The 17,294-nt window shown below is 37.5% G+C and overlaps 1 protein-coding gene across 2 annotated transcripts in view; it reads left to right on the plus strand.

Annotated features, from left to right (window-relative positions):
* DOCK4 (dedicator of cytokinesis 4) overlaps nt 1-17,294 on the plus strand; it is a gene marked incomplete at both ends in the record, with an annotated part of 525,693 nt that overhangs the window by 235,099 nt on the left and 273,300 nt on the right. For both annotated transcript variants that reach the window (XM_080701145.1, XM_080701146.1), the window contains 4 exons: nt 696-751; nt 4,894-4,990; nt 11,068-11,216; nt 15,960-16,044. In XM_080701145.1, the coding sequence (XP_080557271.1) occupies nt 696-751; nt 4,894-4,990; nt 11,068-11,216; nt 15,960-16,044 (387 nt within the window). The remainder of the gene's footprint in view (nt 1-695; nt 752-4,893; nt 4,991-11,067; nt 11,217-15,959; nt 16,045-17,294) is intronic.

Below are 17,294 nucleotides of genomic sequence, written 5' to 3' on the forward strand. Positions count from 1 at the left end.
TGATTATACATGAGAAATTCTTTAGAGTTTATTGTCACTTAGTAGAAAATAAAGCAGATGCTCATTTTTTTAAATTGTTTCTTTCAATCTTCCATTTAGAACAAAGAAAAAATGTCCTTGCCCTATCACTTCCCAATTAATACAAAGCTTTCTGCTAGCCTGGCTTCTTTTGTTTAGTCCACGTTCCACCAGAATGCCATCATGGTGATTAATTGTTTCCTTGTTTACATCAAAGATCTTTTATAACATATAATATAGACATTGTCTCCAAACTCACAGTAATTTTTGTGTCTATATTTTTAAAAGTAATCATGAATGTTTGGAGGGAAAGAAAAAATAATAAACCTTCTTTTTAAAATTCTATAATATTAAAAAACATATTATTTATATTAGTTTTTATGTAGAATTCCTGAAATTTTTTGTTTTATGCTTTAAACAAAATATATCTGTTGTATGAGATATAATTTTTAAAATTATATCAGAGAATCTCTAAATTTGTAAAGATGTTGGTAGCTGAAAACAAAAAGAGTAGATGTAAGCCACAAGAAGTCTTAGCCTATGGAACATGGTGATGTTCTTTTGTGTTACTTGTGATACTGTCCTGGTTGTGTGACTGTGCTTTGTACATTTGACTTATGACCTAACCCTGCCTTAAGAGACAGCTAGCACAATAACCTTCATGTTTTCTTTTCCAGGGTATATTTCCTTCCAGCTATGTTCACTTGAAAAATGCCTGTGTAAAGAACAAAGGGTAAGAAATGAGTTTTATTAATAGTTGGAGGATTTTTGCAGAACCATTGCTTATTTTGGAATTTGAAAGGCTTAGTAATTGTCATGAAAAATGAACTGTAAAGGATCGTACTGCTGTCTGTGTTGTCTGATAAAGAGATATTGACCAAGCCACTTGGTGGAGAGAATAAAGGAACCCTCTGCATATGCTGGACACAGCGGGATCTAGGCCCCTGAGGTCTCTCATTGTTTCTAAATCATGCAGCTAGCTTAATCTGAAGCAGAAAGGTTTTTTTTTAAAAAATTTCTTGCTATTTAGGGAAGCATGACAGACCCATAAATGCTGGGTCATATTGTCTCAAAACCCAGGGATTATCTTGATTAGCCACCAATTATAAGAAAACAAGTCTGGATTTCTCTAAATGATCATAATACCATATCTTTGTATGACCACTTCATAAACTATTGTTCTACCTTAGAGAATATTATTTTCATGATACTTACTTGGACTGAGATCATTGACTACATAGGATTTCTTAAATGTTTAAAATTTTCTCCAGTCTATTTCTAAATGATTAGAAGCAGTTTTTAGGATAGCTGCTCATTCAAATAAGACATTGCAGGATAAAACAGTAGAACTTGACTATTTAAATAGTCAACATGAGCAAATCATCATAAGAAGGATTTTGACACAAACATTTGGTGCCAGTGTTTGTTGCTGGGCTCTTCACTGGATCATTGTGTAATTTTTATTTTGTGACCAAAGAATACAAATTCAACCATAGAAATACATTTTTTTCTCAAATAGCGATAATAGCAATAGTTATATCATAATCAATAACATCTTCAAATTTCAGTTTTATCAAAAGTTCCAGTTATCCTGTTTAAATGGGTGATTCTTACATCCACCTTTAATAAAAGCATAATATTAAATTTTAGTTTAATGAATGAATAAGTGGCTGAGACTGTGATATGAATACTTTTGAGTATTCCCTATGAGTAAAATTTAAAGAACCTAGGAGATTATTACACTATATATCTTATATGTGTCAGCCTCTTTAGAGAAATAGTAGTAGCAGTCATAATAAAAATTGTTTAGAATAGTAAATTAAAATATAATTTAATACTAGTATTTACCATTCAGAGTAGTAATCTCTTAATTAATGTATATCCCTCAGAAATATTGTGCAGCTATAATCCACCAAAGGTGTCAAGCAGGTGTCCTTTGGAGTTGTACCACCTTAGTTTAACACTGTCCTCACTCAAGGGAGCCAGAGCACAAGTCAGAAAGTACTTCGGCCCCATGCTGCTTCTTTTTTCTGATCTTTCACCCCTAGTGATCTCGGTTGGGTGATGTGAAAATGCTAGGGTCTACAATATCCCTTTGAGTGCCTTCCTGGGCAAACCCAGCCCAGCGTCTTTCCTGCCTTTGCCTCAAATCTCTGCTGCTAAAAATGATGTCAGGCATCATTCCACTTCATCAATGTCTACCCTTCAAAGTGATAGAATGGGACATCATTTGGAATAACAACTTTCTTTTAGTTTTATGGGACTTGTGTATCTCTGTTCTGCTTCCCAAAGTCCCAAGAAAGTTTAGAGGTGGCTTAAAATATGCACGTTTAAACCGGGTGTGTTGGCGCATGCTTGTTATCCCAGCATTTGGGAGGCTAGGCTGAGACTGGAGGATCACGGTTTGCGGACAGTCTCAGCGACTTAGTGAGGCCCTTCCCAACTCAGTGTGACCCTGTTTCAAAATAAAGAATTAAAAAATGGGCAGAGGGTGTAGTTCGGAGGTCAAATGCCTCTGGATTCCATCCCCAGACCCGCAAAAAAAAAAAAAAAAAAAAAAAATGCATGTTTAGGCCAGGCGTGGTGGCACACGCTTGTAATCCCTGGGCTTGGGAGGCGGAGACAGGAGGATGGCACAGTTCAAAGCCAGCCTCACTGGCTTAAGAGACCCTGTTTCCAAATAAAATATAAGCAGTAGGCATTGTATAGTAAAATGACTCATGGATGAAACAATGATTTTCTCAAAAGAATTACTAAATTTGTTCAGACTCAAGGTTCAGAAACCATTATTGGAAGAAGAATTTAGGCCTGAAAAACATCTGAGGACACGTATTGCCCGGTGAATGTTTCCCTAGAGAGGAACCTGTGCGGGGATTCAGTGGTGCTTGTCTTGTTCTAAGCACAATTGCAACTTGGTGACCCACCAGAATGAAAGTGCTGCAAAGCACATCCCATAATAACTGAACAAAATGGAATTCAGAGCAACTGCTTACGGCAAGCAGACATTGATTTGGGGTTTTGTATAATTAATAGGAAATAGCTACCTTGCCTAAAATAGCAATTTTGTGCTTAATGTTTACATTTTTTTGACAATCCTAGATCAACATCCCACAGATCAATTTAATTTGTCTTTATGTTCTTTCCTGGGTCTTCAGAGCAATGTAAGACTGAAGGGTATCCTAAAATTAAATTATAGTTTGAGAACAGTAAGGCCACGTCCCTGTATATTGTTTCTTACTGAGCTCATGTTACTTTTTAAATGTAGAGTAAGATATCAGTTTTTCTTAGACATTCACTGTTCTCTCCTTGATCTTTTATAAGATCATTTTATAATCTCAGTCTCCAAATGTTCGTCATTTAAACTGCAGCTGCTGCTTCAAACGCAAAATAAATATACTACCAATGGAAAACATGTAGTCTCAATAACAGGTTTCATATCTGTCACACTTCATATATTACTGTTTGCTTTTATTTCTAGTTTTAAATTCCATTTTTACATTTTCACCTGTTTTTAAGCTTTAGAAAGAAGGGAAATATTCACAGAGCAGGTTTTTTATCAGACATATGAAATGGAGCTTAGATGGTAAAGGAATCAAGGCAAGATTTTAGCTCCCATACTTCTGATAAGAAGATTTTACAAGACAATTACACACACACTATGGACATAACATCAAAAAGGAACTACCAAGCAGTTATTAGACTCGTGCTAGAAAGTAATTTTCTTTTTTATCATTGAGACAACTTGGTTCAGTGTCTAATGGGCTATTTGTTATCTTTTACATATTAGATGTTGTCCTTGAGAAAAATAAAGGAAATAGTCTTCATCAGCATATCCAGTCGCATTCCTTTGAAATGCAGAAGTATTAATAACCACCTAACCACTTTAACCTGCACAGAACTAGAAGGGTTTGAAAAAAAAAAAAGGCTAGAGATGAAGCAAAGATTAGTATATGTCCAAGGCAGGATACAAAGGGCGAATAAAATCTTTCTCTTTTAAAATTTTCTCATGTTCTTATGTTTCTTCTCAACTTCAGAATAACTATACATACTCTACTAATTGTTGGTATTGATATTTTCAAGTCTAATTCCCTTTTTGTTTTTAATTTTGTGGATTTAACTTAGGGCCTCACTCATGCTAGGCATGTGCTCTAAGACTGATCTACATCCCAGCCCCAAGGATAATTTCTGTCTTTTAGAGAAGACATGGAAGATACTATTACCCCAATCATACAGAGGAACATTTTGGAATAAATATTTAAGTGTCTGTGGTGTCTTAAGCCTTTGTGTTCTAATTGCATGATAGCATTACTGGTATGACTAATCACTTTTCATGGGCATGCTGAATAATTATATAAATGAAGGGTTCATAAGCTCAAGCACATGTTCAATCCGAGTCTCAGTGTCTAGTTGTTTATAATCCTAAGTTAGTTTGGATCTTCACTGCATCACATTCTGATGGCTGAACAGTGTTTCCTTTATTCCCTTGAGTCCTGTGGTCTTAGCACTTAGAAAGAAATCACCTCAAGTATACGTAGCCTGGTGACCTCGTGTTATGGATGAAGACTTTCAGGCTTGGAGAGGTTAAAAGAGTTGTTGTCTAGTGGTCAACCCGTCACTGGAGCAGAACTCTAATGTTGTTCCTTATCCAATAGGCTGCTCAAACTTGATCTGGATGAAGAAGCAGGTCCCCTGGGCATGGTACCACCATTACCCACATGGTATTCCCCACACAAGTTCATAGTCAAATCCTGGCCACTGTCTGCAGAACCCCAAATAAGTAGATGGTTTTCTTTCCTAGTTTATCTTTTAGAGTATTTAGAAGGAAATGGTTTTTATATGGTATTTGCATATATACCTCCCTTTTTAATTTTACAGACAATTTGAAATGGTTATTCCCACTGAAGACTCCGTTATCACAGAAATGACATCAACATTAAGAGACTGGGGAACCATGTGGAAACAACTCTATGTGGTGAGTTACTTTTTAGTGTCATGATTTTCTGAGTAGAGAATTGTCTTAAGAAATATATGAACACCGAGTAAACATGTACTCATATTTTAGCCTGTAATACAAAATCACTAGAACTCTTCAGGGAATCAGTTATAGATCTTAAGAAGGTAGAGTCCTGTTCTCATCCCTAGGTACTCTGAGTCTGGGTTTTATACAGTAGTTTTCAATACCACAGGATTGTGAAAGGTGATTTTTCTGACATTTAAGCAAATGGGAGTTTTTACATGTGTCTAGCAGTGGACTTCTTGACTATTTTCAATTTTCAAGGACAAACAAGCTTATTTTTATATAATATTGGTGATGCTGATATTTTACAATATTTTAGTCCTATAAATAATTCAAGTGTACTATAAATAACAACTTCTTACCCAAGACCAGTGTTAATATTCTAAATATACTAAGGAGAGAAATGTTTTATGGCAAAAATATCAGTGTTTTAGAGGAATGTGTGCATTTATTTATTATGACCAGTTACATTATTGAGTACTTATTATAAAGAACTGATAGTACTCTATATGTGGTATCTCATGTAATCTTTGCAGCCATTCCAGAAAATAGCTGAGGTCCTCTCCAGATCACTGAAGAGAAAAGGAAGGCGCAGAGAGTTATGTCCTTGCTCTGGACCAAGTACAATAGTTCCCTTTTATTTGCAAGTGACACATTCCAAGATCCCCATGGAGCCTCAAACTGTGGATAGTACCGAATCCTAAATATACTCTACCATGTTATTTCCTAGATACCCATACCTATGATACAGTTTAATTTATAAATTAGGAACAGTGGAAGAATAACAATAAATTAATAACATAGAATAAGCCAGGCAGGTTTGACACATGTCTGTAATCCCAGTACTTGGGAGGCTGAGACAGGAGGATCACAGGTTCAAGGACAACACACAGTGACTTGGAGAAACCTTTATCAAAAGTAAAAAATGTTGTGAGTGTAGCTCAGTGGAGTATTCTCAGGTTCATTCCTAGTACTAATAAATAAGTTAATACATACATACAATTATAACATACTATAATAAAAGTCTAAAACCTATTAATTGTTTAGTTTTGGAATTTTCCGTCTAAATCTTTGAGATCTCAGTAGATGGTGGTAAGTGAGACCTTGGGAAGCAGGCGAGAGGGGAGCTCTTGCTATTGGAAAGCTGCTGACCTGGGGTTCTGATGTGACTCTATGCTCTCCTTATGACTCACTGTGTATGCAAAAGTCCAAGGGTGATGAAGTTTTGAGGAAGATAATGCAGTTTCTTCTTTTTTTTTTAGAAGAACTTGAGAATGGCTTAATCATTTGAATGGATGTGTTCAAAATACAAAGGTTTATTTATCCTGACATAATGATTTGAAATAGCCCATCAAAGAGAAAAATGCAAAGTAGTGAGGGACATTGGCACAAAATGACAGTCTATATTGTCTGTTACATCTAACATGCAATAGGAGATTTCACTGAGGCAAGGCAATCTTAAAAAGCCACTCATGAAACCCTTTCAGTGTCAGAGTTCTCTGACCATCCTTCTGAAGCTTGCAACTTTAGCACTTACTAGGAAATCTACAAGATACTCATATTTAGATGTGTTGCCCAAAATGTGCTCTTTGTAAACACAAAGTCAAAATAACTGACCTCCGGGGCTTTTTGCTCAGATATTACCAAGGGAATGCAGATGTCCCGTTTTTTGGACTAGAGATTGAACCCAAGGGCATTTTACCCCTGAGCTACACTCCCAGACCTTTTTATTTTTATTTTTTTTAATTTTGAAACAGAGTCTCACTAAGTTGTTAACAGTCTTGCTAATTTGCTAAATGTGGCTGCAAACCTATGATCCTCCTGTCTCAGCTTCCCAAGTACTGGTATTACTACTAACATGTGCCACCATGCTCGCTCAGATATCCCTTTTAGATTTGAAAAAGTGTATATTGGAAAAGTACAGAATCCAAGTATTATTTCATTTAAAGTAGCACTGTTCATGATACTAACATGGGAGAAGAAAGTTTTTCAAATATTTGAAGCTCTGCATCCTAAATACCCAACATAAGAGAGTTACAAAAATAACCATAGTGTAAATGTTGTCCATTAGTTGAGCTAAATCACCCAAACTTTTCCTTTTATGTAGCTACTAGTGTGGAACAAAGTTGAATGTCTTTTTGATTCAGTCTTACCGAGCTATTTTTACTTGCTTTTGAGGTTGCAAACATCTATTTTGGGGACAGACTTGGTTTGAAAATGTATGTGTTGTAAACTCTAAAAGTAATTTCTTCTCCTGGTTTTCTTGAGTAATAGGAAAAAGAGGATTTTCTAAGTTTCCCTACATACTGGAATGGTACCCACTTTTATGAAGAACAAATACAAACTTTAACCTGGAGATATCAGGGGTTGGGCCTTGAGCATGAGGCTGATTTGGTCATGTTAGACCTTTTTGTTTCTCTTTTCCTAATGTAAATGTTTTGTGCCAATTGTTCAGTTCAAGCTGATCACACTTGAGTGTGTTTAGAGTACTGTCCAGGTTCTCTTTCAATGGTTTTAAAGTACCTAGCTCCTTGACTGAAAGATATTTGATGAGGGTAGTAATATTTCATAAATTTTAAATAGTATTTGAGACAATATATATTGGAAACAGCATAAAAGCACATGGGAAATGCTTGAGAAATGCTACTTGCTTTTTTAATAACATCGACTAAATAATGCCCTTTAGAATATCACTTAATAAAATACCAGTAATATAACCACAAAATTTTTTAGGAGAAACACAGCAGTCATTTTTACTGAGTATTTGGATGCAGACCCTGAGCTATCTTACATTTCTCTTCCCTGGGATTTTCCGGGTAGTTTTTATTTTCAAATACTATCAAAGATGATGTATCCAAAGTCCCAAGTTAAGTGGTAGAGGCTGAGTCTAAGTCTGTATCTGCTGCTGCCAAAAGCTGTACTGTTGTCATGTTAAGACAGATGAAAGCTTGCTCATTCTCTAAAACATGAGAATACTCACAAGTAACTTTTTTTTGCTATATCTCTGGTATAGTGCAGAAATTTCTATATATTATTTTATTACAATTGTTTAATATTGTGCCATACTTTATATGTTTAACACTAATCCAAGACATTTTGATATTTCTGAATAGCCTTCATAACTATCCAATTTTTCAAATCCAATTCATATAAATTAGAATTTTTTCATGAGACATGCAATTGGATGTACCCTCTTTCCTTAGAGTAGTTGGACAAGTTTGATGGCCCGGCTTGTGGTGTGACAGTGTCTCTTTCTCCCCCCTAGGGGAAGCTGACCAGCTGTGTTTCAGTTTTATAAAGGATCCTGCTTTCTTGTCCTTTTAGCATTCTCTTAAAGTGAAGTTCTAAACTGGGTATGGAGGTGCACACCTGTAATCCCAGTACTTGGGAGGGTGAGACAGAAATATTGCAGGTTCAAGGCAACTTAGTGAGACCCTGTTTTATAATAAAAACTAAAAGAGGATTGTGGTGTAGCTCAGAGGTAGAATTCCCCTGGTTTTGATCCATGGTACCCCCCCCCAAAAAAAAAAAGTGAAGTGCTAAAGGTGACATCACAGAAAATCACACTCATCCTACCAAGAGACTACAGAACACTTCCCCAAGGAGCAGGCAATGACATTCTTAGTGTGACAGTGGGCCATGTCACACGGAGGGCTCTGGCTCTCTCCTTTGTTTGATTTCTTTTTTTAACTTTTATGTGATTTTTTGATTCAGTCGACTTTTCCTTCCAACCCCTGATTTCGTCAAATGCTTCTTAATCTTTCCTCCTTATTCTTTTGCATGACCTAAACAGAACCTGCCCCTTGGAGGTCCACACAAAAAAAATCATGCCTATAACTCAAGGTCCTCATTCATTAATATTTCACCTGTGGGGGCTACAAAAGGCAGGCACAGCCACCATGGTTGGAAGGTTACAGCCTCGTTGAAGACACAGACACTGAGCAATTAATTACATGAATGTCATGTTACAGTGTCCTTGTAGTAGCTGGTATGGGAGTGTGTAACATGAGGAAGGAGAGAAGTAATAGAAGCCATGCTCAATAGAGCTCTTTAGGTGTTGAGAGAGAGCGAGATTATTTATTTCTCAGAGGATCAGGAATGGCATCCTAGAGAATGCTTCTTGTTCCTCTGGCAAATTTGCTAGACATGTAGAGGACATGAAAACTCTTCAAGACACCAAGTATTAAGAAAACAGAAAATAACTCACTATGTCTTAAAATTTAAAAAAATACACTACTACAACTGAATCCCTTTATCTATCACAGAGTATTTGATAGTTCTCATAGCCGTTAACTTTAGAGGAGTTTAGGTAGATGATAATCTCAAAACTTTCTTATCATTGTTTATATTGATTGTTTACTAATAGTTTTTGTAGAAATCAAAATATAGCTTCTGGTTAAGAAAGTAATTGATTAAATACTTACATAGGGTTGCCCTAATATCTCTGGGGTAAGAAGTATATATTTTGGTTTGGGCAAATAGATAATATATGTAAGAGGGTTTATTATGACCCAGACTTATAACAGTAACAGTACTAGTAACAGGTAATACTTACATGATATTAGCCAGACATGGTAGCACACACTTGTAATCCCAGCACTTGGGAGACTGAGACAAGAGGATCAAGGTTTGTGGACAGCCTCAGCTACTTAGGCTGTCTAAAACTTAGTGAGACCATGTTTCAAAGTAAAGAATAAAAAAACATATAGTTGGGAGGCCCTGGATTCCATTCCCAGTACCACACAAGAAAATATTTACATGATATTTTTTCTGGGCCAGGCATTGTTTTCAGAATTTTAACAAACTAACTCATTGATCCTCACCACAACCCTATGGGGTAAATAATGTAATAGCTGTTTTACAGTTAAGAAAATAACCACAAAGAAATTTATGAATCATCAAAATATTTTAGCCAGTAAGTGGCAAAGTTAGAATTCAGGTCATGGTCCTCTGGCTCCAGTCAGAGTTCATTACCACCACATCATGGTACTGTCTTCATATATGTAATCAGTAATCTGTAAGAGAGAGAATCTTGCAGGAAGATAGTACTGTCCTGTTTCACAGAGGACATAACTCATACACAAAGTCCATGAGGCTAGTAAGCATCAAAACCAGGATTTGAAGCCAGGATTTTAACCTATCTTCTTTCTGCTAAACCTCAGAGATTAATGAATCTGAGGTTAATCTTGAATCTACATGATTGTTTAAAAATAAAAAAGGACTTTCATTTTTATGCTAGGCATTGAATCCAGAGGCTTCTACCTCCAATTTATATCCCCAGCCCTTTTAATTTTTTGTTTGTTTGCTTTTGAAACATTCTGAGACTCTTGCTGAGTTGCTGAGGCTGAGCTCATACCTATGATTCTCCTGTCTCAGCCTCTCAAGTACTGGGATTACAGGCATGTATTGTCACAGCCAGCTTAAAGGTCCATTAAAAAAAATCTAACTATTAAGCAGATAATGGTAGTGAAAATCTACCAATAAGTGAAATGGAGAACCCTCTGTATGTCCAACTTCTGATGGAAGAGCTAATAAAACATTAAGACCAATACAGAGTTTTTTATTTTATTGACTTTAGTTGCATGCATGTTAGTTCCAAGGCTCAGAGGAAGAAGGAAAAAAAATGAGCAGAAGTTGTTAGAGAAGATTGTCTGTTAGAGGTAGAGCCAGGCCAAACCTTGACCAACAGTAGACTTTGAATAGAGGTAAAGAAAGGAGTACTAGGAGTAGAAAGTGGAGATGGGTCCAAGCCAGGTGTGGAGTTGTAGCAAAAGAAAGGAACAGTGTTTGTGTTGGGAGATCTGAGAAGTGAGGTTGGGTTCTTGGACAGGAGGGCAGCATTGTGAAACGTGGATGAAAGGCACAGGCACACTTGGAACAGTGAGGGAAAAACGAGTCTGTTGATGGAGAATCTCTCCAGGGCGCAGCAGGTACATAGCTTGTTACTAGGACTTGCACCCCCTTTGTCTTTGGTTACCCCACAATTTAGTGTGGAGACTGACCACTAGATCTCTCCTTTCCATATTTCTTAGAGAAACGAAGGCGATCTCTTCCACCGACTGTGGCATATCATGAATGAAATCCTGGATCTGCGGCGCCAGGTGCTGGTTGGTCACCTTACCCATGACCGGATGAAAGACGTGAAGTGCCATATTACTGCCCGTCTGGACTGGGGCAATGAGTGAGTACTGTCCACTGCAGAATTCTCTCGAGGGTGAACACAGCAGAGGCAACATAGGTTTGAGTCAGGATGTGGTAGCATCACTGGAAGAAATCACCTGGGGTTTTCCCCTCTAAGGAGCTTTGTGTGGACTGTCGATGGACCCAAGAGCTACCTTCCTTTAGGTCTGGTGTAGATCCTCACTGGTGTTTTGCTCTCTGTGATGGTGTGCATGTGCTCAGAGAAAAGGAAATGTTTATAGAGATTAATTAGATATGAAGTCAGGCCAAAAATGGGTCTTATTTCCAATAGCCTTTATGTTTTGTGCTTTTAATGTATACCTTTTTCATACCATGGTGTAGGTCACAAGAATAATGTGAAGGGAGATAGTGATGTTAGCAGCAGCTGCTGAATGTGTTATGATAGGTGCCTCCCTGGGGCCTTTCTCTTATTACTACGATTGGTTCTGTGCTTGCATATGAGCCACTTTGAGGAGCTACTTCAGAGTAAAAAGTTGTTCTTGATGGAGATTTGACCTTAAATGAAAGTGTGGGGCAATTATTTAGAATAACACTCAAGCACTTAAGTAGTAAATCAAATCATTTCTGATCAAAGTTGATACCATACTAAGAATATCAATATAAGAGCAAGAAATCAGAAGAAGCCAATTTTTTCTATGATCCTAGGGTTGTTTAAGGTCCAAGTTGGCAGTGAAAGGGTTCCTTAATATCCAACAAGGCTGTGTCTTTCCTTTCTTTCTTTCCTGTCCCCAAACTTACATTTGCTATTTGTACCCTCTAAAGATGTTAGGGCATCAGGGGAAAAAAGCAAATAGAAAAGGAGAGTATGCCAAGAAATCACCGATGGATATATTTATATATGTGCCTCTTAATGAATCTGGAAAGACCCATTTGAAAGTCCAGTGCTCCTCCTTTTACCTATGGGAAGTTACATTATCAGAAGTAAGGTTTGATTTGTGCCAGGTGTTAAATATTACAGGTATAAATACATGGATTATATATATAAGTACAGATATAAATACTAATAGGATTTTTGTTTGTTTTTGATACTTGGGATTGAACCAGGGACATTCTACCTCTGAACTACATCCCCAGCTCTTTTTAATTTGGAAACTTGGTCTCACTACACTACTGAGGCTGATTTGAACCGTGATTCTCCTATCTCAGCCTACCAAGTACTGGGATTACTTGCACCTGCCACTTTGCCTAGTCTAACAGATTTTAAACCTGCATCTCATCAAAAGTACTTCTGATATCTTATTAAATGTGCTATACCATTCATCTCTTTACAGATAATGAGTAGACTAGCCCAACTTATTTATTTCTAGAAGATTCATTCTGGTGAGAAATAAAGTAGGTGTAGGTGTGGAATGGTCAGAGGACTGGGCTAGGAAATCTATATTTTAACGACCTGAAGCAAATGCCCAAAACCTCTTTGACTTCAAATATTCTGGGAAAGGACTGAGCTGAATTAGAGGAAGTCCAAGAGTCCTCTCAGTTCCATGATTTTATATATATATATATAATTTCTTGGCATACTCTCCTTTTCTATTTGCTTTTTTCCCCTGATGCCCTAACATCTTTAGAGGGTACAAATAGCAAATGGGGACAGGAAAGAAAGAAAGGAAAGACATAGCCTTGTTGGATATTAAGGAAACATTTCACTGCCAACTTGGAAACACCCAGCTCCTCCTGGCAGAGTAGAGCTTCCCCTCTTGACATATCGGGGAAGGGTAGCTCAAAAGGCTGGTGGAGCCTGACCCTTGCTGCCTGAACTGCATATATTTCTTTATTATTTTGAAAAACCTCTGAGTTTTCACTGAACCGTAATTGGCTCTAGGTCATTAGGCTAGTCCCGATTTAAAGGATTATTTTGTAAATAGGAAGAAAATTGGATGAAGTTCTTTTATAAAAATAATGTTGGAATATGGATCAGGCAAGAAAATGTTGATTTTTCAGTTTAATGAAGAAAGGTGATGACAGGAGGAACAGAGAAGGAAAGAAAATCATTAATTATGACTAAATTATGACTCGGTTTTTGACTCGTACTCAGTTCTAACTTGTATTTTGGGCAGTTCTATAGCTAATTTATGGTAAATTGGTAAAACACTGATACATGAAAGTGAACAGTATAATTTATTTAGACTGTCAACAAGTTCAAGAATTTTCTGAGCTTTCTGTTTTCTTTGAATATCATTGGTCACTTACTTTACAATAACCTATAGCAGAGAAGCATACATTTACCTTATTCTTTTAGGTATAAATTTGTTTCTTATCAAAGAGTGCTAAGTGGAAAGAAAATTAAGATAATTCTTTTGCCTATTAAACTACATCAAATTATCCTTCAAAATTATCTGTCAGCACATAAACCATGGAATGAACATAAATTAAGAAGGTGTTTGTTGGCCATGGTGCCACATGCCTGTAATCCCAGTACTTATGAAGCTGAGACCAAAGGATCACAAGTTCAAGCCTAGCTTTAGAAACTTGGTGAGACCCTGTTTCTAAATAAAAAGGAGCTGAGGTTATAGCTTGAAAGTAGAATTCCCAGTACCAAAAGTAAAAGAGAGAAAGAAAGGGAGGGAGGGAGGGAGAGAGAGAGAGAGAGAAAAAGAGAGAGAGAAAAGAAGGAGGAGGAGGAGGAGGAGGAGGAGGAGGAGGAGGAGGAGGAGGAGGAAATTCTTTTATCTATAAAACTAGATTAAATTATTTTACAAAATGTCTGTCATATAAATTTCTGGATAAACATAAGAATGTGTTCCATTTCAAGTTGTATGTAGAACTGTGTAAGAGTGGTAAAAAGAAGTCCTCTGGATGGAGAAAGCTCAGGCGGAGGATGAGATAATCTATCTTGTTTCTTAATGGGGTCAGCAAAAGATGTGTTCTCACCTGAGGTCATAGGCAGAATTAAAACAATGGTATACATTTCTGTCTCTCAAAGAGATCTGTGACAACCTCTGAGTTTCTGCTGAGATTATATGGAAGAGAGGAAAAACTTTGTGATTTCTTTGAGCTCCTCAGAGTAACATAACTTAGGGTTTTAAGAAAGTATTGTAGCATTTGAATGACAGCTTCTGCTTTAAAGGAAGTGATGGTCGCTGGGCGTGGTGGCGCACGCTTGTAATCCCCGCGCTTGGGAGGCAGAGACATGAGGATCGCGCAGGTTCGAAGCCAGGCGCGTGCGCTGGCTTAAGAGACCCTGTTTCCAAATAAAAATACAAAATAGGTGTCTGGGAGTGGAGCCCGGAGGTAGAAGGGCTTCCAGGAACCCCAGAACCACAAATAAATAAATAAATAAATAAATAAATAAATAAATAAATAAATAAAAATAAAAAAAAAATAAAGAAAGTGATGGTCTTTTTTTTTTTTTTTGATACTGGGGATGGAACCCAGGGGCATTCTACCTCTGAGCTGCAGCTCCAGCCCTACTTTTTATTTTTTATTTTGAAATAGGGTCTCACTAAGTTGCAGAGGGCCTCACTAAGTAGCTGAGGCTGTCTGCAAACCGTGATCCTCCTGCCTCAGCCTCCCAAATGCTGGAATTACAAGTGTGTGCCCCTACGTCCAGCTCAAATTTTAAGCAAAATTCTCTTAGAGCGGCTGGGCAGTGTTTTGCTTGCAATAGGTGCTGAGTTAATAAATTTTACTTAAGAAACTTCAGTGGAATCTTGAGGAGAACATAGAAGTTTAAGATTCTTTTTTTAATACAAAAATAGGAAAGCTGTGGTTCTGTAATTGAAAGGGCAATGTTGGAAGGCTTCCATGTTAAGAGAGAGTGATGATGTGAAAGAGACGCAGAATAAATTATATTCATGGAACTAAGCCTGAGATCCAAGTGTGGTTTGAGGGTATAGATTGCCTGGTAATTGATAGACAAAGGGCATCTGGGCCTTGTGAAACCTTTGGGATCATTATAAATGGTAAAGAAGATGAACAGAGCATGTGATGTTGACATCCATGTTGTACAGTGGGTGCACTGGACAGGAGTATGTCACCAAGGCCACTGGAGAGAAATGGGCATGAACAGGGTCATACTCCCATTCTTTGGTTCATGGTAAAACATCCAATTACCACACTTGGTCCAGCTGACGCTGGATATAACATTACAAATACTCAGCACAGCTAGTCAGCCACAGTGACATTGGCACAGAGATTAAACCATTTTACCATTCCAGGCCTAGAATTACACAGCTCCAATCTCTGTTTCCTTACTTTACTAAAGTTTCTCCAAATGTCTGACCCTGTAACTGGCCGTGGCTGAGGCCTATGCACCACTTGGCCGAGACTCACATTAGAAATGGGTTAACCCTGGCCACATCTAGCTACGTGGGTATTGTGTCAAATCCTGAAGGCCATCTTCAATTTCCAGAACTAAAAGATTTTTAGCTCTAGTTTCTACACTACTCCAATATAGAAAGGCTTCTCCGCTGGTAGTTTGTTGGCTGCTAGAGGCTCCACACATTAAAGGGCCAAGATCCCCAATAGCAGAAGCATTCTACCAAGAGTGCCAACCTGATGCCTTAGTTTGCCTGTCTTTGTGATCTTCTGCTTCTTAAATTATATACAGTGTCCAGCCTAGTAACTCATCTATTTCAACTGTAGTAAAAAGTCATACAAGATAAAACTATGGGAGAAAGATAGTGGGTATAATATCTAAGTTTTAAGATGATATAGTAAATTAATTCATTTTAATGTATTGTGCAGAGGTGACTTTTCTCCCAAACTTTTATAATTTGTTTTCTAGACAACTGGGACTGGACCTGGTGCCTAGGAAAGAGTACGCAATGGTGGATCCAGAGGACATCAGCATAACTGAGCTCTACCGATTGGTAGGTACAGGAGACATTGGCTCACAGCCCTGCTGGTTATTTTGTGGTTTCCATGGCACTTTTCATACCTGCATGATTTTGTAAGAACAGGATGTTCCAAGTTTAATTTGAAGAGAGAAAAGGAGAATTGAGAGTTGAGGTGACCATGCCCCAAATGTTGTAGTACTGAGACACTTTACCTGTTTCAGAATTATATGACATTCTCCACTAAGCTCTCAACTCCTGGCACTAGAAAGTCAATTCAGAGTTTTAAGTTATTTTGTGAATATTTATACTTCTTGCTTAGTTTAGTGAAATGCTTACAGTTCACACAAATTTCCTTGTTTGTTTCCAGTGTGCTGAACAGTGGTATCTAACCATTGTTCACCAATGATGCCCCTCTACCCTGCCCCCATTACTGTTACACACACTGACTTAGGAATGTATGTCGTCCTTGGTCTTCAATTTCTGGGCATCGGCTCATCTGCAGACCCTAACCTATTCCTAAGTGCTGAATCCTATTAATAACCCCAAAACTAAGCTCTCTTAAAACCCCAAATCATAGGAGAAGATGGTTGGGAATAGCTTTGAAGAGTCATGATCCTACTCATGATCTTACTGTGGTCTCATTTACTACTGCATAATGTTTCTAGGAAGAGGACCCATCAGAAATAGTAGACTCATTTTAAGAATACCCTGCCTCTTTGGGGTTAGCTTTCTAAGCTTGGAGAATTTTCTTAGTACCTAAAGAGTATCTGTATCTGAAAAATTATCAGTAAGTTCATCTGGGCGGGTATCTTATTTGAGAAGGCAGACACAGTTAATATCCCTTGCAGCTGTTTTCTTAATTACCCATCTGTTCAGATTATCTATATTTTGTGCTGTTTTTATAAAAGATCCCTTTACTGCAAGTTAAACTTCTTAGGAGTGCTACTGTGTCCTGCCTGCCTTTATAACATCTGTGTTAAGCAGAATATCTGTGTCATAGCAAGGAGACAGGTAAAGGTGGTTGGAAGGAGGAAGGAGTAAAGTAAGAGTATTCCAGGTTAAAGGCATCACTTTTTCTTTGCTTATATAACAAATATACATTGTACAGTTCACTTGTCCATCACATCTTGTGTGTGTGTGTGTGTGTGTGTGTGTGTGTGTGTGTGTGTGTTACTGAGTGAGAATTGAACCCAGGAGCATTCTACCTTCAAGCTTTACCTCCTAGCCCTTTTTAATTTTGAAATAGGTTCTTGCGAAGTTGCTGATTGTTTAGCTAAATTGCT

This window comes from Muscardinus avellanarius, assembly GCF_963383645.1.
Source record: "Muscardinus avellanarius genome assembly, chromosome: 9".
NCBI lineage: Eukaryota > Metazoa > Chordata > Mammalia > Rodentia > Gliridae > Muscardinus > Muscardinus avellanarius.